At 42.2% G+C, this 22,658-nt stretch overlaps 1 protein-coding gene across 4 annotated transcripts in view; it reads left to right on the top strand.

The window, feature by feature from the left end:
- SEC23IP (SEC23 interacting protein) overlaps window positions 1–22,132 on the top strand; it is a 37,690-nt gene extending 15,558 nt beyond the window's left edge. Inside the window, exons 9-19 of one of the 4 annotated variants that reach the window (XM_037059633.1) lie at window positions 123–331; window positions 706–824; window positions 1,138–1,290; window positions 2,721–2,816; window positions 6,317–6,490; window positions 10,634–10,789; window positions 11,128–11,230; window positions 13,245–13,430; window positions 14,102–14,261; window positions 14,759–14,860; window positions 19,501–22,132. In XM_037059633.1, the coding sequence (XP_036915528.1) occupies window positions 123–331; window positions 706–824; window positions 1,138–1,290; window positions 2,721–2,816; window positions 6,317–6,490; window positions 10,634–10,789; window positions 11,128–11,230; window positions 13,245–13,430; window positions 14,102–14,261; window positions 14,759–14,840 (1,438 nt within the window). In that variant the 3' untranslated portion in view covers window positions 14,841–14,860; window positions 19,501–22,132. The other 3 variants (XM_037059632.1, XM_037059631.1, XM_037059634.1) reach the window with 3 other exon arrangements.
- Window positions 22,133–22,658: the final 526 nt, after the last annotated feature.

Raw genomic sequence — 22,658 nt, 5'->3', positions numbered from 1 at the left:
TCATAATTAGTCTGTGGGATTTTTTGTACGCAGTATATTTTCAGGATTCAAAATCCGAACTTTAAAAAATTCATAGGTTTAAGGTAGCTACTGACAATATACTTTTTTTCCTTTCTGAACAGGAATATTAAGAAAATCACTTTACCAAGTGTTGGTCGGTTTCGTCACTTTACCAATGAAACCTTGCTGGATATTCTGTTTTACAATAGCCCCACCTACTGTCAGAAGATTGTGGAAAAAGTGGGAATGGAGATAAACCGCCTGCACGCGCTCTTTATGAGTCGGAATCCAGACTTCAAAGGAGGGGTCTCTGTTGCTGGTCACAGTTTAGGTAAAATTGTCAAATATCCACATTTTAAGCAAAATATTTCTGAGTCATCACTGCTTTCAGTGTGGATGACATTGTTAGTGCAGGATTTAGAATTATCGATTTTAAGTTTAATGAAGGATAGAAGTGAATGCTTTGAGTTTAGATTCTGCCATTTCTGTTCACCTTTCATGTTACCTAGTAAAACTTTATATTTTAACTTATTCTGCTGTTGGGTAAAACAAGAATATTTGATTAGCATCAAATATTAGCATCAAATATTATAATTTTTGTATAACTTCTGCCCAGGGACGTGGAGGAAAAGGAGGAGGATGTATTTCGTGTTATAAAAAGCACCTAGAGCATTGTAAAGCAAAATGTTCTCTTTTTTTTTTTAGGTTCCTTAATATTGTTTGACATCCTGTGTAATCAAAAAGATCTGGCTTCACCAGCATCTCCAAGGCCTTTTGCAGTCGCTAACGGAGCGGTGGGGCGGCCGCACTTTCAGGAGAAGCAGGTGCGGCTCACTTAACGTTTAGATTGGAGTTGGAGCCACTAGTTTCCCAAAATCCAAACTGTTGCTGTGGATCGAAGTCCACTGAGGTTTACAGGTGTAATGGAATCGTGTTGCTTGTTGTTGCTGTAAGAAATGGGAAAACAAGTGATTTATTACATTTATATGCTTTTTCAAAAGATAAAACTTGGATGACAAACTGTTAAATATTATGATTTGTTTATGGAGCAGAATGATTTTAGAGTTTCTGTAGATTAGGAGACATTTTATGGGAGTTTTTCTGAGCTTTGTAATGTTTCCCCAACTTTTTTAAAAGATGCATGAAGAGCCAAAGCTGACCTTGGATGAGTCTTGTGACCTTGATGTTGAAAATGAAGAAGTCCTAACTTTGCAAGGAACTCTGGCAGCACTTAGCCTCTCTGAATACATTAGCACTTTTGAAAAGGAAAAGATTGATATGGAATCTCTGGTAATAATGATAGTTTGATTCATTTTTGTATAAAGTTATTTTTCCTGTGTATAAATTCAAAATTCAGAATGATTTACACACACTTATAGTCTTACATCATAATACATTCCAGATAAGGCAGAGACTTAAATGTTTAAAAAGTGGAAAACCACAGGAGAACTTTAAAAAAAAACTGAGGAGATTGTTCTAAGTGTGACACAAAACCCAGAAGCCATAAAGGAAAAACCACTGCAGAGAGGAGAGGCCATAAACAGCATCTAAAGGCCAGTGATAGGGTAAGAGGACTGTTTGAAACACACATTGTGTGCAAGTGGCTTATCTCCTTACTGTTCGAAGCTTCTACAACTGAGTTATGCAAAGATATTGACACAGTAGGAAAACAGGCAACGACTAAGAACAGATGATATACAGAAAAGAAAATAACATGGATTCCTATACTAAATTTCATAGGATACATGCAAATAAAAGTGCAGTGAGATTTTTTTTAACCTATCAGTCTGGCAAAAATAAAGAGTTTGCTGATAGAGTGTGGGGAAAAAGTAAGTTTACAGTTTGTGAGTATGTGAAACACAGTTTGTTTTTGTTATTATTTATTGTTTATGTTCCATAGGAGTGACTGTAGACCCACTTTTGCCCTACTGTGTGTACTGTGCACCTAGGATGAGGGGAAGTCGGCACTGTTACATATTGTCAGTAGCAGTGTGAATCACTCTGGAGGGCAGTTTGCCATTATCTTTTAAAATATAAAAAATACTCTGTCCCCCAGCATATTCACTGCCAGGAATATTTCCTGTAAAGAAATACTCACTCAAGAAGATGCACAAGGGTACTGCACTGTTCACACTAGCAAAACCTTAGAAACACCTTTTGTGCCCCTTTACTAGCAGGGCACTAGTGAGGTTATTTATGGTGCATCTATGTAATGGTGTACCCTGTAGCTGTTGAATGAATGAGCAGTGTCACAGATACCAGTGAGAGTAATCCCTTAGGCACGTCACGTGAAAAGACCAAAAGTTCAGTCCTGCTTGCATAGTAAGGCCACGCACACACACACACGGAAAAGCATGTAGTTGCTATATATGTATAAGATCCCTCTTGAAGGAGAGAGGATTGCCAGCAGCTGCTGCTGAGAGAGCTGGGTTGGGTGGTTGGGGCAGGACTGGCGGGGAGAGACTTCAAAACTTCAGCTTCACTGTAGCTTTTGAATTTGCACATCATGAATATATTTTCTGTAAAAAAAATTAATACAATGATTTGGATGTGGAGGGCTAAGATTTTACAGTCTAAATTAATCAGTGGTTTAAAAACAAAAAAATATTAACTGTTAAAAAAAGTGGATCTTAGATTGCTTTCGATGTGTGGTTTCTCTATAACCATTTTTCTGTTCTGTCAGTAGACTAATTAACATGCTTGTGTGTTTTCTTTTTAAGCTTATGTGTACAGTTGATGATCTGAAGGAAATGGGAATACCTCTGGGGCCCAGAAAGAAGATAGCTAACTTTGTGAAACATAAAGCGAGCAAACTGGTAAAGTTCATCTCTGCCCCCCAGAGAAAAGAAAACGCATCTGGGACTAGTTTGTGTGTATTTTGGAAGGTTTCGTCAATTCCGTCACGGTTAGGCTAGCTAGCGTGCCCCTGCCCCAGGGCACAGTCGTGGAGTTGATGGCAGTCCTGTTAGACTTTGGAGTCTGACAGAACTAGATTTAATTCCAGTTAGGGTTACTGACTACCCAGTTTCCTTGGGACTGAGAATTCCCTTGAAAAAGGACTTTTTATTTGTGAAATGGGAATATCCTAGAGCAAAAACTGGGTGAATCCTGGACAGATGGATGAGTTGATTACCCTGATGCCCAGTTCAACCACTTCCTAACTACATATTTATGAGAAGTTTGCTTACCTTTTCTGTTTCTTGGTTTCCTGTATTCCTAAATTGGGAATGATAATAGAGTTGGAGTGAGAATGAAGTAATACATATGAAGATTAACACCCAATAAATCTTAGCTCCTGTGTCCTGACCAGGAATTGAACTGGCAATCCTTTGTTTTACATGCCAGCACTCAATCCACTGAGCAACACCAGCCAGGGCCAGTTTTGAACTTCCGTGTTTCTTTTATTTGTGTTACTTCTTTAAAACTTCACATGTGCCATTTATGTAATATGACTGTGGTCGTAGGTCTGATGTGTTGTGATTAGCTTAAGCAGTTGAGTTAGTTAACATTTTATAAATGTATCTTTGGGGTCAGGCACAGTGCTTGATTCTTGGAATGTGGTGATGAACTGAGGATATTGTGTCTGGATAGAGGGAGAGATGTGACCACAAATGATGACACACAAGTCCCCTGACAGAATGCTGTCCAGGCTGTCAGAGCCAGGTGAGGGTGGCAGTTCTGGCCAGGGGAGAAGGGACTGGAGTTGGTAAGAGAAGACTTTCCCCAAGATGTTGGTGCTTCAGCTTGAGGGAGGGGTAGGATCGGGGACTTGGCCTTCTAGGCATGGGCCTACAGCTGACACTGAAGGTGAGCTGGGAGCCGGGTAGAGCAGACGGTCCTGAGGCCCACATGGCAGGTGCAGAAGTTTGGGCTTCCTCTTGTATCGGAGTGGGTCTCACGTGTTTTTATGGCCATGAAAGTCATGATGCTTTTCAATGACGGCCATGAAATGCTGACCTGCATATTAATTCTATCACCAGTTATGACTTAGCACCAAATCACCTGTTTAGTCTAAATCTTAATGTTCACTTTAGACATTTTGAAATATAAAAATATGTGCTATAAACTCATTATAAAATCTTAGCTCTGACCAAATGTTTCTATAATAAATGCATTTTAAAACATATTGACTCCTTCCTGGTTTTTCCATGAACATTTTTCTCCTTGTGAAGCACAAGCTTGCAAAAACAAAAACAAATGAGAGGCTGTTTTCAGGCCCTGCAGCATATCCTTGACTTTATTCTGTAATAGAAGGAAAAACAGTAGAAAAGCATTTTATTGTTCTTGGAAAACTTGTGGAAGGGGTCTGGTTTATACACTATAGTTGCTTGTGTATATGAACTATGGCGTTAAAAGATATTTCAAAAGGAGTATAAATCAAAAAAGTGATCTTATTTTTTAAATTCAGAAGTAATTGCCTCTGGATGAACCATGACATTTTCTCAGCCGTGTTGCCATTGATTGCTCTTTGTTTTTTACAGATAACAAGGTGCTGCCAGATCAATAATTAGATAATATGGTGTATCCTGTTGATTTAATGGAACTGAAATAATGGGACCGAAATTAGTCAATTATTTTAGAATATGGACATCAAGTATTTGTAGTCTGAGTGCTCTTTTTCCCCTTTGTAAACTATCTTAATGACTTTCATTTGAAAAGGAGTTTTTAATGTTGGGAATATTGATAGTCAAGTTATGTGTTCGTTGTTTTTATAATCATTGTGTGAGTCTAGGGGAAACAAAACAGTTTGCAACAGGACAGTGTATGGTCTTATTTAGATGGCTCTTAGCAACTTGGAGTAAGTTCTGAGAATGTGATGGGACGTACTTCTGAAGGAGAAGGCAGGTTTGAACTGAAGAACCCTGGACACGTTCTTCGTTTTGGGTTTCAGAGTTATTCCTGTGCTGCCTTCAGAGGGCAGAGAGACACCTTCCAGAACATGAACTGGGGGATCGGTTCTGAGCTGGCTGGCGGGGAGTTTTCTCTTTTCTGAGTTGCCTGTTGAGTTAACCAGTTGGACTCGCCCTGATTTCTTCGTACTGCATTTTGCTGTGAGTGAGGTGTACTTTTTTTTTTGCCCAGATTTTTGAGGGAAAAATAAGCCTGCCCCTTATACATGGGTATAATGATTATATACCACACGTATAATAATCCTGTGCATGATATGCACACAAACGTGGTGTGCGTTATACACAGGAGCACATTATACATGGCAAAATACGGCATTTGGAGTTCATGGAGAGAGAAGACTGTTTGTTTAGGCATTTTCAGTAACTTGAAACGGAGACTTACACAGTCATTGGCAGCCTGCGGATTGAGGGCCATTAGAACATGTACTTGTGGGGAGTGGCCAAGTCCACCCATGACAGCTGTCGCACCCCCGGGAATTGCTGCTGCTGTGTCAGGGTGTGCCGACATGCCCGTGGGAGTGGGTTTCATCTCCTCTGACACACCTGAAGCTTTCGTTTGCTTGTGGAAATGTGGAGATAAATTGATCTTAAGTATTTGTGGCAATAAGTTTTGACAGTTTTTGCACCTTTGTAATGACAGCCTAAAGCAAACAGTGGAGCATTTCTGTTATGCTTCTTTCTGGTCGGCTCCTCCTGCCCATGCAACCACTGGTGTGATTTCTGCCACTATTGAAAGTTTTGCCTGTTCTGTATAGTAGAGTGAACAGTATGGATGCACTCTTTTGTCTTTGGCTTCTTTTACTCAAAATATTCTTTTTGAGATTCACCAAATCATTGAATCGTCCCTCTCTTCCTGAGCAGTCGGTCCGTTGTGTGAGTGTGACACGGTGTGCCTCTTCACTCCTCCCAGACGCTTTCGAGGGAGACTTGGCGGTGGCTCTGGGCAGACACAGGGTTGAGGGAAGAAGTTTCTCCTAAGTTACACATCTTTATAGAAGTATTATTTTAAATTATATAGTGTTTATAAACTGTCAGTCTAAAGTTTAGATCTTAAAGGAAGACATCGACATTTTTACTTTTTATTAAAACTTAATGTGGGAAAGTATTATGAACAGTATAATGATAATGTTTAGATTGAATTGTAGCTATTTTGCGGTATTTTTTCATTGCCTCTTAATCTTTTTTTCTTAAGAATGTTAAAGAAAACTATAGACATAGTGGCACTTCTTTCATAAATATTAGTATGTGTCCTCTAAAAGGGACGTTTCTCTAATGCCACAATGTCGTTGTTGTGCTTAAGAAATTACTAGTCATTTGTTAATATTTAGATGGCATGTTTTGTGGTGATAGCTCATAAATGAACTTTTTCCCTCAAGGTTATGCCATGAAATTTTGGTATTTCACAGGAACAGAAAAAAGCAGCTTCGGAAAAGAAGGCGACGATGGCGGCTTCAGCAGACGGACGGGAGGGAAGTGCTCGGAAACCCAAAGAAACGGTGTCCAGGAGGAGGCTTCCCGTCGGTGCTTGTGCGTCTTCTGTGCAGGTTGATTATGAGTCTTTTCAGGTCGGCACTGGACAGGTAAGTTCCCGTGCGCCTCGGGCCGCGTATTTTATGTTGGAGTCGCATATCTTTATTGTGATCACATTTCTTCAGATTCTTTAACTATTTACTCAACATGTATGGGAGGGGCAGAGAAAACTGTTTTTTTTTTCATTGTTTTATTTTATGTTACTTTGTAAAATATGTTTTATTGATTATACCATTACAGTTGTTCTATTCCCCCCCTTAATTCCCCTCCACCCTGCACACCCCTTCCCCCACCATTCCCCCCCTTTAGTTTATCTCAAGTTCTTTAGATTCTATATTTTCCCTACTATTCTTGCCCTCCCCCCTGTCTGTTTTCTACCTACCGTCTATGCTACTTATTTCTGTATCTTCTCCCCCCTTCTCCTCCTCCCACTCCCCTGTTGCTAACCCTCCATGTGTTCTTCATTTCTATGGTTCCACTCCTGATCTAGCTGTCCTCTTGGTTTGCTTTTATTTTAGGTGTGGTTGTTAATAACTGTGAGTTTGCTGTCCTTTCACAGTTCATATTTTTCATATTCTTCTTTTTCTTAGATAAGTCCCTTTAACATTTCATATAATAAGGGCTTGGTGATGATGAACTCCTGGAATTTGATCTTATCTGAGAAGCACTTTATCTACCCTTTCATTCTAAATGAAAGCTTTGCTGGATAGAGCAGTCTTGGCTGTAGGTCTTTGGATTTCATGACTTGGAATACTTTCTTCCAGCTCCTTCTTGCCTGTAAGGTCTCTTGAGAAATCAGTGGACAGTCTGATGGGAACTTTTTTGTAGGTAACTGTCCCCTTATCTCTTGCTGCTTCTAGGATTCTCCCCTTCATTTTAATCTTGGCTAATGTAATTCTGATTACATTAGTGCCTTGCGTGTTCCTTCTTGGGTCCAACTTCTTTCGGACTCTCTGAGCTTCCTGGAGTTCCTGGAAGTCTATTTCCTTTGCCAGATTGGGGAAGTTCTTCTTTATTATTTGTTCAAATAAGTTTTCCACTCGTGGCTCTTTCTTTTCCCCTTCTGGTACCCCTATAATTCGGATGTTGGAACGTTTAAAGATGTCCTGGAGGTTCCTAAGCCTCTCCTCATTTTTTTAAAATTCTTGTAACTTCACTTTTTTCCATTTGGTCATTTCTTCCTTCTGGTCCACCCCCATGATTTGAGTCCCAGTTTCCTTTCCATCACTATTGGTTTCCTGTGCATTTCCCTTCATTTCAATTAGTTTAGCCTTCATACGTTCCTCTAATTTGTGGCTAAAATGAACCAGTTCTGTGAGCATCCTGATCACCAGTGTTTTGAATTGTGCATCTGAGAGGTTTACTATTTCTTTTTCGCTTAGAGTTTTCGGCTCTGGGGCTTTGAGTTCTTCTTGAGCCATATTTTGGACTGTTCGTGCCTGTTACATATGAGGAGCAGAGCCCTAGGTGTTCACCAGGGCCGGGCCACTCAGTGGCTGGGTTGTGGCACTGTATGTGGGGGCGGGGCCAAAGGAAAGCAATGGCGGGCCCCCTCTGCCTCCTCCTGCCACCACTGCAGGCTGCGCGATCTGTCCCACTGCGTGTGAATGTGCAACCATGGTCAGCCCGCTGCCCTGCGCCCTCGCTGGGTCAGCCCAGCGCAGAGCTGCCTGGGAGCCTGGGGTCCGGGGATCTTTCTTGCCTGTTCCCGCTCTGCTGCTGGCTCCGCCCCTCTTACTGGTCCCAGTTGAATGGTTCGTTGTTTGCGGACTTCCGTATAGTTCAATTTTTCTGTTCTTTGGCTGCGTTTTTGTTCACCAAACCTTTGTTATATTCAAACTTGATTTTGGGAAAAGGCACAGTGCTTCCACCTACACCTCCATCTTGGCGGAAGTCCGAGAAAACTGGTTTTAATAAAACTTGTATAATTCTTCTGTAATGTTCAAAATAGGGGATTGGATCGTCTCACTTTTGGAGTTGCCTTTGTTTCGGTATTTCCCCACTTGGTTTATAGCGTAGTTCTCTCACAGCCACCAGCGGCAGGAGCGGTGCAGCTAGAAGGTTATGCTCAGGTTACACTCAGGTGCCCGTGGGAGGGGCTTGCTGTATTTACTCAGTTCATGTGCTTTTAGTAGTTCTCTCAGTTCTTTCCTCGAGGAAAAATTGATCAAATAGTTGATGATTCTACATTCAGTAATATACTTTGATGTGCCTGTATCTTAATGGCCGAGAAGTCTGAAAGTTTTTTGGATGTTACTTTCAGTATGTTTATTTTTATAGATAAGGTCCCATTATCATGAGTGAGTTCATGACTGGTGTCAAGAAGGCAGAAAATGAAACTGGATGTTTGCTATAGCTTGTTCAAGTTTTTAAGGCCAATTTGTTTATAAAGATTGCCTTTTAAAAATATGAGCATATTTGAACAGACTCTAGCAAGTAAAGGCGGGTATTTCCTCCCCTCACTGGGCAGGATCAGGGGTCAGAGGTTGGTGGAACCAGGGCCTCCTTGCCACCAGGGCCCTCGCCGTGTGCCTGTCTGTGGGGCTTGCGTGCTTCGAGACATTGGAATCACGGTCATCAGTGGCTTTGAGCTCATCTACAGCCGTGTGGTCACAAGAGAAAGGAATCTACCCTGGTAGTAGGTCCTGTTAGGAAATTTCAAGAAGGTATTTTACTTGATCCAGTTTCAGTCACGAGTCCATTTGGGACCAGTTCTCGTTGCCTGGGGAATGGGGTACTGGTTGATGGACCCAGCTCAGGTCACATACCACTTCCGGCATGTGAGGTGGGCAACAAGGATCTTGGGTGGGTTGAGGTGGGCATGCAGGGTCTGTTACCCAGAAGGGTCTCAAGCAACGGTTCTCAAACCACAGCAACGGTGCGCATTGTTTGTTGCCAAGAAATACTGATTAAGCAAACGGAGATTAAAAAATGATCTCTGAATTTTCTTAAGCAGAACTAACTACCATTAGCTGTTTGAAAAGGCCTTCTAGTCTTTTATATAAGCATATATTTACTTACATATTTTAACAAAAGTGGGAGAATAGGACAAACAATGTTTTACTTGGGGGTTGGCGCTCTGGCCTTCCATGTGGTTGCAAGTCTGGCTCCCCCCAAAACGTCATCACTAATAGGCTGCTGTGGACTGGGAGCCCTACTGATAACATAAGCTGTCGATGAACACATTTTATATGTTGTATGTGTTATATATTGTGTTCTTAAAGTAAGCTAGAGAAAAGGAAACGTTAAAATTGTAAGGAAGAGAACATACATTTACAGTATTTATTGAAATACTGTGGACCCATGCAGTTCAAACTCACATTGAAGGGGCAGCTGTATTATGAAAGTATTTTGTATCAGTAAGTATTTTTCTACAATTTCAATTTTTAAAACGATTTTATTTATTTTTAGAGAGAAGGCAAGGGAGGAAGGAAGAGAGGGAAAGAAACATCAGTCGGTTGCCTCTCCCATACCCCCAACTGGGGACCTGGCACGTGCCCTGACTAGAATCGAATCAGCAACTGCTTGGTTAACTAAATTTTCTAAAAACTAAGTAAATTTTTTAGTCTTCTAAGCGATCCAGCAATGAACAGTTTTAAACCAGTTTTTCTGTGCACATTTTTTATTCTTTTTTTCAATTAAATAAGTAGACGAAGGTTAGCTGGGCCAAAGGATATACACATAAAAATTGGTAGTTATTGCCATTTGCGGCTTGAAAGGCTGTGGCAGTTTGCATTTTCCCTGGCAGTTTGTAAAACTGGCTCCCTCACTAGTACAGACAACCCCAGCTTACGGAGGTTCAACATTGTGATAGTTCGGAAGTGACACACAGGCACTAGAAACTGTACTTTGAATTTAGGGTGTTGGTCTCTTCCGGGCTGGTGGTGTGTGCTAGGGCACTCTCTCGTGATGCTGGGCAGTGGCGGCCACGTAATCACGGGGTAGACAGCCAGTGTGTTCTGGGTGTGGTGTGTTTTCATGTAAATTACATGGATAGTCAGCCCTTTATTACAAAATAGGCTTTGTGTTGGGTGATTTTGCCCAACTGTAGGCTAATACAAGTGTTCGGAACATGTTTAAGGAAGGCTCTGCTGAGCTGTGATGTTCTGTGTTAAATGTATTTTTCATTTAAGGTATTTTCAACTCATGATCATTGGAACGATCATCTTTTATTGCTCTTTGGTTCTTTCTAGGTTTCTGTTGTTTACAGCCCATTAGACTTTGAACCAGAGATTTTCTTTGCCTTGGGATCTCCGATTGGTGTGTTTCTCACTATTCGAGGAGTGGATCGGATAGATGAGAACTACAGACTTCCCACCTGTAAAGGGTTCTTGAACATTTATCATCCGGTGAGTGAACAGAATTAGCTCCCTGTTGCGAAGAAGGTGAAGAGCCTGTGCTCTTCATCCGAATCTTTTAGGAGTTAATACTGATCTGGGTTTTGTGCAGCTCAGCAACCAGTCCTAATAGGTACAGTACAGTATGCTCCAGTCTTTCCTGCCAAAAAGCTTTTGTTCAAGGAAATACAGTTATTTTAGCCATAAACTTGAAAGTCTTCTTATAATTACCAATATTTGATAGGTGTAAATAATATATCTGGTTTGCCAGTTTTTGGTTTTTTGCCCAACTAAGGTATATAACTCAAAATAAATTAGCTTTTCATAAATTTCAATTTTCCTATTTATAGCTTGATCCAGTGGCATACAGACTAGAACCGATGATTGTTCCAGATTTGGACCTAAAAGCTGTTCTCATTCCACATCATAAAGGCAGAAAAAGGCTTCATTTAGGTAAAAAGCAAGTATTATACACTTGTTTCCTTCTTGTTCTTTAATCTGTCATTTGTAATAGATTAAAAAAATTTTAACGCTCAGTCCTTTCTTACAGAGTTAATGTTAAGTACCTCCTGTGTTTAGAACTTGTTTACTAAATATTTGGAAAAGCTGTAGAGCACGTTGTGAATGAATTCCTTCTCCTTGATGACTTTATCCTTGATGACATTCCAATTGCTGAAATGTTTAAGGAATGAGGGGAAGACGGTAATAAAGCGATGTGGTACATATGAGGCCTGTCCAGAAAGTATCCAGCCAGGTATTATGAAAAACAGACATTTATTGAACAAGATATAAGAAACATTGTACACAGGATAATGATGCCTCAGACCCCTTCAGAGTAGGGATCAGCCTTACATAGTTCTCCCAATTGCCATCAGCTGCCCCATTGTATTTTTCTGAATTTCATCCATGGTCTGAAATCTCTTCCCTTTCAAAGGTGATTTTAGTTTTGGGAAAAGCCAGAAGTCACTGAGCACCAAACCTGGGCTGTAGCAGGGGCTGAATCACCTGAGTGACTTGATGTTTTGCCAAAAAACTGCGTGAGACATGATTCATGAGTGGGTATGTTGTCATGAAGTTGCCATTCACCAGTTGCCCATAGCTGCGGCCTTCTGAATCATTTGAATAGTTTCCACAGAGCAATGTTAAAGCTTAACATAAAATTTGATGCAGATTTGTTGTTCTCCTCACTCAGTCATTTTGAATGCGATGGCCACACAGTCCACATGCTCACTCGACAACGTCTGCCACCCCCACTGATCAGTACAGTGACGTCGTCCTTGTTCGCACATGCGCATTCCAGTCCATGCCCCTTGGCCGCCAGGTTCATCAGTGTCTTGCAAACCATTCTCATTGTATTAACAATGGTTGGACTTTTTCTGGACAGACCTTGTAGATTTTGATAGAGTGTGATTAAAATTTTGGGAATTGGGAAGCAGAGTAACATTTGAACTGAACAAACCATCAGGAAATGATTTTGATGTTTTTGAAGGCAAGTGGGCTTTTAAAAATTTCCTTGCTAACTAGACAGGCTTTTCCTTTAAAAAATTAATTTAACATATAGATTGATAATAATTCTAAGTGGGGTTTAACGTTTTTCTTATGTCTACTAATGGTGTATATTATCCACAGATTTAAAAGAAGGAAAAGTGATCATGCTCCCTTATTTAAAAGTTTTTTCCCTTTATTTATTCTTTTGTTGCTTTTATGATGCTTTTAAAAATATTTAACTCTTTGGAGTTAAAACGAGAAATTTGCTATTGAGAGATCTCGATTTCAAATAGGAATTACTAGACAACAGTGGAAAGGGTGAAAGTGGGGGTTTCTTCATTTTTAAATGAGAAGTTTAATTGTGCTTTTCATGTTTTCTTTTTTAAAAACATATTTTATTTACTTATTTTTTTAGATAGAGGGGAAGGGAAGGAGAAAGAGTGGGAGAGAGACATCACTGTGTGGTTGCCTCTCATGTATCCCTTAATGGGGACCTGGCCTGCAACCTAGGCATGTGCCCTGACTGGGAATCGAACCGGTGACCCTTTGCTTCACAGGCCTGTGCTCATTTCACTGAGCTAGACCAGCCAGGGCGCTTTTCACGTTTTCAAAATCATGTCACTGTTACAGATTAGAAAAAGTCATCTTTTTAACTTTTGGGGTCTACTTTTTAACTTACAGTAAGAAAAAAACCACGTGCATGTGTTTAGTTACTTCTTTATGGTATTGAACTTCTTTTTGGAGAGAGAAAGTTTCTAGGTTTTGGTTGCATCAAGTTTAGTTGTTACAGAAACGAAAGGGCCAAGACTCCTCAGAACATTTTAACTTGAAGGGTTTGGTCGAGGTGCTCCACGTGCCTGATGTGTAAGAGAGGGCTGGGTGGCTTCACCTACTTGAGAATCCTGTTAACTTTTATTTTTTGTGGTGCAGAATTTTACCCGCTGGCTAATAACTCGATGTGTCGTTTTAATTTCTTTAGAGTTGAAAGAAAGTCTCTCTCGCATGGGATCTGATCTGAAGCAGGGTTTTATTAGCTCTCTGAAAAGCGCGTGGCAGACCCTGAATGAGTTTGCGCGTGCTCATACCTCTTCAGCTCAGTTACAAGAAGAATTGGAGAAGGTGGCCCATCAAATCAAAGAAGAAGAAGAAAAGCAAGTCGTTGAAGGTAAATTTGATGTTTGAGGCCTTTTCCAGTTGTTCCAGATGTTATTTGTGATCGGAACACATAAATAATTTAATGATGTTTGTCCTCCAGTCTTTTTTGTTAAAATGTAGAGACTCCGGTAAAGGGAATTTTGTAGGATACACTGCACTTCAGAACGTGTCATCCTTCTGCAGCTGCCTGGTTCTGCCCGGTAGTGGCTGCACGTTTTTACTCTGCCACGTTAAAACTTTACTGAGATCCTAAGGCCGGAGTGTAACGTCAGAGTGGGAACCCAGTTTGTGTTCGGGCAGTTGGAACACCGACTCGGAGAAATGACCTTTTCCGGTGCTGCTGTTCAACTGTGTTGTTACGTACTTTACTGCAATGTCAGGTCGTTGTGCTGTGATGTGTTTGATTTTTTCAGATTCTAATTCTATTTCTTTTCTTTCTACAATGCTCTTTCACCCCTTTCTTCAAAACCTCTGTCAGCTCCTTGGCTCTCTCTCCTCTGTCTGGGGTAACCAAGCCCCTCTTCCCCTGGCTCTTTGGAGGAATGGAAAGTGAGCCTGGTAGCTCCCCAGGTTGCTGCGTGTGTCAAGCAATATTCTCACTGAGCCCAGTAAATCAGCTAAAGTCAAAGGAAAATGATTATGTGATTGACTTTGATATTGAAATGGTTTGAATTCTAGCAGAAAAGATTGTTGAAAGTCCAGATTTTTCCAAGGATGAGGACTACTTAGGGAAGGTTGGAATGCTAAACGGAGGCCGCCGCATTGACTACGTTCTGCAGGAAAAGCCAATAGAGAGTTTTAATGAGTATCTTTTCGCTCTTCAGAGTCATTTATGCTATTGGTAAGTATTTTCTTCTCTGATAACATGCACTCGGCCTTTAGGCACTAGCACGGGAAGCAGTGGTTTTTTTTAGTGAGACTCTTGCTGATTTATCATGTTCTGCAGTATTAATTTGAACACCCATATGTTCAAAATCAGTATTTTCCTTATTTAGTTCAGTTACTCACAAGATGGCAGTATGTCATCTGCCTTTGACCAGAGGCCCTTGACACTTGCACACTGTTCCTGCAGGGATGCCTTTCACAGAACGGGGTGGCAGGGAAGGCCTCAGGAAAGCCATTCGTGCACAGATCCCCTCGCTCAGGAGAGTCTCAGCGTGCTTGTTCTGGAGCCGAGGGTCTCCGTCCACTTTTTAAGGGCAGCTTTGAGATTGCACTACTTTAATTTCCTTTGCCCTTAAGTGGAATTGAGTGGAACAAAAGCTGCGTTTTCCATTGTTAGGCATACAGGTTAATTTCTATTAATTGTCTTTTAAGCAAATGCACTTTTTTTTATAGGGAATCTGAAGATACTGCCCTGTTATTACTTAAAGAAATTTATCGAACAATGGATGTTAGTCCAGAACAGCCCCAGCATTGACTGGACTTCAGTCTCCCTATGTAAGTTCACTCTCATTGAGTGAATAGATTCTGAATGAAGTCAGTCTCCCTGTGTGTGTTTACCCTTATTGTGTGTATAGATTCTGAACGAAGTCAGTCTCCCTGTGTGAATTTACCTGTATTGTGTGTATAGATTCTGAATGAAGTCAGTCTTTCTCTGTGCATTTACCTGTGTTGTGTGTATAGATTCTGAATGCTTCATTCTCAAGTCCTGTTTATGGAGTTGGCCATAATTTCTTCTTGTTTCTGTTTCCTCTGAGTGCTTTTTTATTTAAAAATTTAGACTAGATGGTAAAGGAAGGGAATTAGTAAACAATGTACATTTCTGACTTGTTATGATCTAATTCTGTGTAGAATTTGAGTTCTTTTAATTTCAGTTTCTTTTAAAAATAGATTCTCAGGAACATTAGCTAGGAATATTTGGTTGTAGATAACAGAACCTAAGTCAAAATTCCTTAAACAGTTAGAAGTTTACTTTTGTTCTGTAACAGGAAGGGTTCGTTTGTTGAATGATGCCAACAGATAAAAGGTAAAATAAGATGTGGAGAGTGACCGGGTTGCTTCTGGGGAAGGCCTTGCTGATTTGGTGACACTTGAATTGAACCTTGAATAATGGGAAGAAGGGTGGCCATCTGAAGATAAGGGGACAAACAACATAAGGAGAAAGAAGAGCAGCTGCAAAGGTCATGAGGTGGGGACAGCTAGGTCAGGTGTGAGGGACTGAAAGCAGGCCAGTGTAGCCAGAGGGCAGTAAGTGAAGGGGAGGGTGGAGGGCGGGGACTAAGACGCACGGGGCGTGGTCATGAGGGAACCGTTAACACAGGTGCATGTACTCTGAGTGAGTAAAGTGGGCGCACTGGGGTCTTGAAGAAGTGACATGGTTGGGTTTCTACTTTAGAAACATTGCTCTGGGTGTTGGTTGGAGGGTGGACTGTTGAGTAACGATGGAGGAAGGCGGACTTTGATGAGGGGAGTGGTAGGGGTGGTCAGAGGTGGTTGAATTCAGATATCTTTTGGAGGTAGAGTTGTTTAGGACTTACTGACGAGTTCATTGTGGAATATTATTCTTGTTTTGTTTTTTAGACTTTATTTATTTATCTTTAGAGGGGAAGGGAAGGAGAGAGGGAGAGAAACATCAATATATGGTTGCCTCTTGTGCGTCTCCTGCCGGGAACTGGCCTGCAACCCAGGCATGTGCCCTGACTGGGAATTGAACCACTATCCTCTGGTTCGTAGGCCCTCGCTCAATCCACTGAGCTACGCCAGCCAGGGCTATTCTTGGGGTTTTGGTGTGAGCAGCTGGGTAGATGGTGGTACCTTTTCCAGGGAGGGCTTCTGGAAGGTTTAGGGGCTGCTGTGCAGGATGAGAAATCAGCAGGTCTGCTTTGTTCAGCCAGCAGTTGCCCTGAAGCACAGAAGAAAGCTCGGAGCTAGAAGTAACACCTTTAGAATCATCGGCATGTGTTTGACTTTTGAAGGCACAGATTGGATGAGACTGCCTAGGAGGAGTGCGTTGGAGAAGGGAAAGGGCTTGCGGAGAGGGAGGAGCCAGTGACGCGAAAGACAGTCCAGGGCTTTGTGACCTCAGGGCAGCCCAGAGGAGGTTGCCTCCAGGAGAGCGTGGGCGACCACCTCAAACGCCGCTGAGAGGTCCAGTGAGGGGAGGACCAGGAATTTGCTGTTGTCTCGCAGAGGGCTTGGGCGTCCATCATTGGTGGCCTTGAGCAGAGGGAAAGCATCTGAGGCGAGGTAAAGGACCGGGGAGGAAGGAGTTATGCTGGGAAGGGTAACAGATGTAAGATGGGGACATCGCGAGACACTCAGGGGTGTTTGCTTACTAGTGGCAGTGACTCTGTGGTGGGGGACCGATGATGCAAGAACAAGATGGGGTAGTGGTTGAAGAAAATGCTTGAAAAGGCAATGGGGGTAGTAGGGCCAGGGCAGACTGCAGGGTTTAGCCTTGGAAAAGGAGCCAGGATGCATCTTTAGGTGGCACCGGGGGGAAGGCAGACAGACCTGGGCACCGACAGGGCTGGGTGAGTGAAATTGGGGGTGGGCAGAGGGGCTTCTCTGGTTCCCTCCGCTTCCTCTCCGGAGTGTGGGAGGGGAGGGTCGCCAGTCCAGAGCCTGGGGGAGCCTGGGGGAGAGGAGCAGAGAGACGCTCGTCTCAGAGAGCTGGGGGTGGGATGTCTCAGCCAAGTGTGGAGGGGTTGTGTGGCCGGCGAGGATGGATGCTCATTTGATATTTCGGTCCAAAATTTGAAGTGAGTACAGTGAACACAGTTGCCAGGCTTTTCTTCTGGCCGTGCGCCACTGCCTTGGTGACGCTCAGAGTAAGCAGGTACGTGGGGTTACCGGGTTACGGTTTTCTGGGTCAGATGGGGAGAGAAAGACACGGGCACTGAAGGAAGTGATGGAGAGCGGACACAGTGAGAGGCCGGGGGTGGGGAGAGGGCGGAGAGTCGCGGGAGAGGGCACCGTGTTCCAAGTGGGGGCCCCAGAGGCGGAGCAGTGCGTCGCCCTGTCCTGGAGTCCAGTGTGGGCGTTGTCACACTCTGCTAGGCAGATGCTCTGTGTGTTTAAAAGCAACTTAAAAATTATAAAATAATAGTGCCTCATACAGAAATGTTAGAAAATACAGAAAAGAATAAGAAGAGAAATCACCTATAGTCTTGCCAGTTAGAAATATTACAAGTTAATCCTTCTAAGTGTCATGTATTTTATATTATTTGTTATTTTGCAGCCTGTTTTTTCCACTTAAGAATGTATTGTGTAATTTCCCCACAGCCTACAGTGTGTGTTAGTGAGTGTGATTACAGCTTCTGTTGGTTTTTCTGCGTTGCATTTACAGTTCGTGCAGCTTTTAAGTGACAGCAGTGAAGGACCCACTCTGTCCCTTTCCCCGTCCTCCTTCCCAAAGGCCGTTGTCGATGGTCTGAGTGTATGTTCCTTTTCAGAAGGCAAGTAACAGCTAAATAGACAAACTGTTTCTACCTTTGTATCTTGAGACCTTCCCGTACCCATCCAGTATCTGATGAACGCTGTGCTAAGTGCCAGGTGCTGATCTCGCCCTGGGTCACGGCCGTGGACCACCCACGTCTCTGCCCTCAGGGACCTTCTCTCCTTTACCGGAGGACGGACAGTGAGTGAAGAGTTGGACTGAGTGGGACAGTCAGAAACAGGGCGGTGGGGTAAGGGTGAGAGGCAGTGCCCTTGTGTGTGAGGTGGCAGAGGACACCCGAACAAAGAAAGTGTCCTTTTTGATTAAGTGCTGGATGGATGGCTTGGAAAGAAGATATTTCAAGGAGAGAGAAGACTGTGTCATAACATAAGAGCTGCCTTATTCTTTTTAATGACTGGATAGTAGTCCATTGACTGTTAAACTGCGATTTGTATAACCTTTTCCTTGCTGGTAGGTATTTACATTGTCCTTTTACTAGTCTAAACAGTGCTTCAGTGATACATGGGATTTAGTAGTTGCATTGTATCCCATTTTATTGTTTTATTTAAAATACATTATTGGGTGTTTAGGTGATTTTTCCAGTTTTCACTATTATAAATAATTCTGACATGTGTTGTACATACATTTCTGACTGTTTGGGATAAATTGCTCAGAAGCAGGATTGTAGATCTCAGCATATCACACATTTCAGAAGGCGTTTTGATGTATACGTATCGACATTTCAGAAAGGTCGGCTCCGTTTTTATATCTATCACCAGTGTACCTGCTAGTTTTTCTGCGCCCTTGCCAACACTGAGTATGATTGTTTTGTAAAACTTTGCCAACTTGATAGAAATTGTTATATCGTTGTTTTATTTTCATTACTAGTGCAACAGGGTTTTTTTGGTGTATTTATTTGGCTGTTTGTGTTTATTGTTTTGTCAGTTTGCATATTCTTGATTTTTACTCATTTTTCTGGATGTGTGGGGTAGGCTATTTTTGTTTCTTACTCATTTATAATTGTGATATTTAAGGATAATAACCCTGGCTGGTGTAGCTCAGTGGATTGAGCACAGGCTTGGGAACCAGAGGATCGCGGTTCGATTCTCAGTGAGGGCACATGCCTGGGTTGCAGGTCGGTTCCCTGCAGGCCAACTCCCAGCAGGGAACACATGAAAGGCAACCATACATTGATGTTTCTCTCCCTCTCTCCATCCCCTCTAAAGATAAAGAAATAAATAAAATCTTAAAAAAAAAAAAGGATAATGACCTTTTGCCATTGCAAATGTATTTGTTTCCGGTTTGACACTTGCCATTTCTTTTTGCTAATGCTTTGGATATTTTGGGGAGCTAGAGGTAGAGAGCACTGTTTTAAAATATATAGGCCGAAATTTTAAGATTATTACTAAATGATATTTAAGTTCTTAAATGATGTTTTCATCTGACTTTATAGTTAGAAGAATATGGTTTAGAGAGGGATTTAATGTTTTTCTTAAATAATCTTTTTTGCCTGTGCCATACTTTGAGTGTAATGTACTTTTTTGTCATTGACTTGATATTTTTATAATATGCTGTTGTTTGACACTTTTTAGCATATGCCCAGTATTTGTTTTTTAGTCTTTCTGCACCTGTGTTATTAAATTATTTATCTGTCTACCATATTTCACTGACTTCAAATTATATATTTTTCACATTTTAGAATCTTTAAAATTGGAATGCGTCTTAAAATCAGCTGTTGCCTGGATGACAGTCAAGTTCTTTCCAGCGTGGTTTGCGTTTCTACGGCCGGTCACTGGGAGGCACTACCAACCTGCGTCTACTTAAGCTAATTTCTCTGAGGTTTTGTTGGACTATGCTGGTGTTGTGAATTTAGACCACAAAATTTGCAGGCAGGACGGGGTGGGTGTATCAATTCAAATAGCAAGGAAACTTCCCCCTCTTCCCATAATTAAGGAGGAGGTATAAAAACTTCTTTGTCATCCCTTCTGTGGGGAGGGTTAATTTTACCCTTCATTGAGGTTGTAGCAATTCGACATCCTCACTTTTTGTGAAGGCCTCTGTCTCCTCTTTGATCTCCCGTCCTGGGCGTCTTTTGTTCCCATGGTACGTAAAGTAGTGATGCATTAGATTCATGGAATGTGGTGTTTTACTGTAACTTTATAGTTTGTACCGTCGGACAGTACAGGTTATCAGTAGCTGGTGATCTTGGCGATTATTCCACATGAACTTTGAAATGATTCAAGTTCCCCAAGAGGCTCTCCCACAAAACGAACTAAACTCTAAACTATACAGTCCTCAGATTTTAATATTACTTACTATGAAAAAGAACCGTGCACACTTAATTTGCTCACTGTTTGTTGTTTCATTTCTTTGTTTACTTTGTTGTAGAGTTTAGGCAAGAATTTTAGTTCCTGATACTGGCCCAATACCACAAAGTAATTAATTTAAAAGACTGGCAGTTCTTCCATACACGGTTCACTCGAGCAGAGATCAGTTGGCTAAACTCTTTCATGTTCATCTCATTTATTCCTCTCTGTTCTTATTCCTCCAAAGGCCCCAGATTAACCTGTCAAAAGCTTTCCTCTGCTTTCTACACTCACTGCATTACCAAGGTGTCACGCTAGTTCGTCTCATGGCGTGCCCCTGGCTGCACCTGTGTCCCTTCCGTCCCCAGGGCCTGTCTGAGGGCTGGCGCTCCGGCCTCTGTGGTTCGGAGGGAGGCACTTTGCAGCACCGGACGGCATGTTCTCCTGGTTTAGGAAGGCGCAGCACTGCGTTGTCATATTACTGTGAGTTCGTGACGTTCACCAAAGGTTCTTTCCTTTAAAGACTTTCTTGTCTTTCCAGAAAGTCGCGGTATAAATTTCATTGCTGAGAAAATCCTCAGAGGACATTCCCAGTTTGCTCCTGTGATGGATGATGCAAGTGATGCGTTGACAGTTGCTCAGATGTAATTTTCAGATGCAGGGACTCGTGGGAAGGAAAACACGCAGAACAGAAGGACAGTGGGAACAGCACCACATTCTGCGGTGTAGATGAGAAAACGTAACTGCCAGGACGACGCACTTAAAAGTCCCTCAGATCCGTTGGTGGTACAGTTGTCAGAACAGTGTGCGACGCCCGAGAGATTTGTGGCACGCAGAGGCTGTTTCTGTTCCTTAAAAACCCATTGTCAGGCCCGTTAAGCTTGCGTTTTTTGTTGTAGTATGTTCTTCTATTCAAGCGGATAACTTGAGAAACTATAGAAATATGATTTAAGAAAATGTATGTTCTGCTTTAAATGTGAATTGTTGTGAGATGCTTTAACGTGGTGTCATTTGTATTGTTACGAGGCAGTAACAAGAGCATTGATACTCCAAGTTAAAGCAGAGGTTTCATCGAGCTGTTGCCGGGAGCGCAGCTGTGGAAGGAGATGCACAGAGGTCCTGGGAGCTCCCCCAGCGTGCCCACTGCCGCGGGAGACGGCTCCCACTGGGTGTTGTGGGGTGGCTGCGTGGTCGCCTCATCGCTGAGGTCCCAGTTAATGTGAGAGCCAAACCAGAGATTTTATAGTTTCTGTTGTTTTACTTTATATTAATTAATTTCACTGACACCAAAGTATTCGAAAGTATGAAATGTATTGCTTCTAGACCATGAATCTACTTCATGAAAAGACTGTCCTGTAATATTTCATTTTGTTTTACTATATCTTTAAATTATCTTGTTTTCCTAATACTACGTGGGAATGCTGATTTTTCTTCTTTTGTTATGCAGTAGAGACATTTTACACTGTTTACATAGTTCTCATGGAACATAGAATTTTTTGAAAGCAACATACAGTACACATTTTTGTGTATATGTTCTAATCAGTGTGAATAAAACAGTAACATCAATGCATTTTTTTAAAGCAGCAAACTTCTGTTTCTCTTGTCTTCCTTGCAAGTATTCCTTTGAAGTCAGCATTTATTTACTTTTCATTGTGAGTGCGTGTTATATATGGTTAATACATGGCATTTGCTTATTCTAATGGTGGAATCAGGACAGTAGGATTTCAGGGCTGCCGCTGACCCCAGACGACGTGTATCCCGCGCACCTCGGTGTGAGGCCACCTCGGTGTGAGGCCACCTCGGTGTGTAGCGGCGGGCACCCCACTGAGCGGCTTTCCCAGGCTGCCGGGGCAGGCCTGGCCGCACCGGGGTTTCCCTGCCTCCCCCCCTCCCGTCCTCAGTTCTCTGCGCCACTGCTCCCGCTTTTTGTTCATTTCCACGCACTTCTTCCCCAAACTGACGGCTTCCAAAAAATGAGGTCGTTTGTGTATATTTTAATAAAATCTAGTGTGATTTTTCAAATTACAACTGGTTTTGTCTGCATTATTCAGCCTGTCTTCTGCGGATGGGGTGGAGGAAAAGGAACACTTAAAGCAGTGTCCATGGAAGAAAGGTGTGCCCGCCGGGTTTCAGGAAATCTTGTGATTTTATTTCAACCCCGAGAAAACATAAAATAGAATTTTGGGTGACTCTGCCTGTTTATGTCACTGTCAGTTTCCTACAAAACAAGCAGTAGATCCCGGAGGGCAGAGCCTCCGTTAGTGCCGAGTCTCCTGTGGGAACCACCATACCCAGCAGTCTTGTCCCAGAGTAAGGCACTTCCCAAATGTTTGGTGGGTAAAAGACTTTGGAAAATGAAAATGTAATTTAGCACTTGCATGAGACCTTGGAAGCCCATTTATATCAGTGGTTTACAAACTTTTAAGCAGCAGCCAAACCCTTTTCCAAGTGAAACTTACACCACATTTCAGTCCATAAACTAGATGAGAGTAAAGCTGAGTGAAGCGTCCTCCCCTCCCGCCCTCCCCTTTCCCCGGAAATGGTTCATCCT

The sequence above is a fragment of the Sturnira hondurensis genome, unplaced genomic scaffold, assembly GCF_014824575.4.
Source record: "Sturnira hondurensis isolate 20B ecotype Veracruz unplaced genomic scaffold, ASM1482457v3 Scaffold0011253, whole genome shotgun sequence".
NCBI lineage: Eukaryota > Metazoa > Chordata > Mammalia > Chiroptera > Phyllostomidae > Sturnira > Sturnira hondurensis.
Note: the sequence above shows the minus strand (reverse complement) of the source record. Positions and strands in the feature narration are given on the sequence as shown.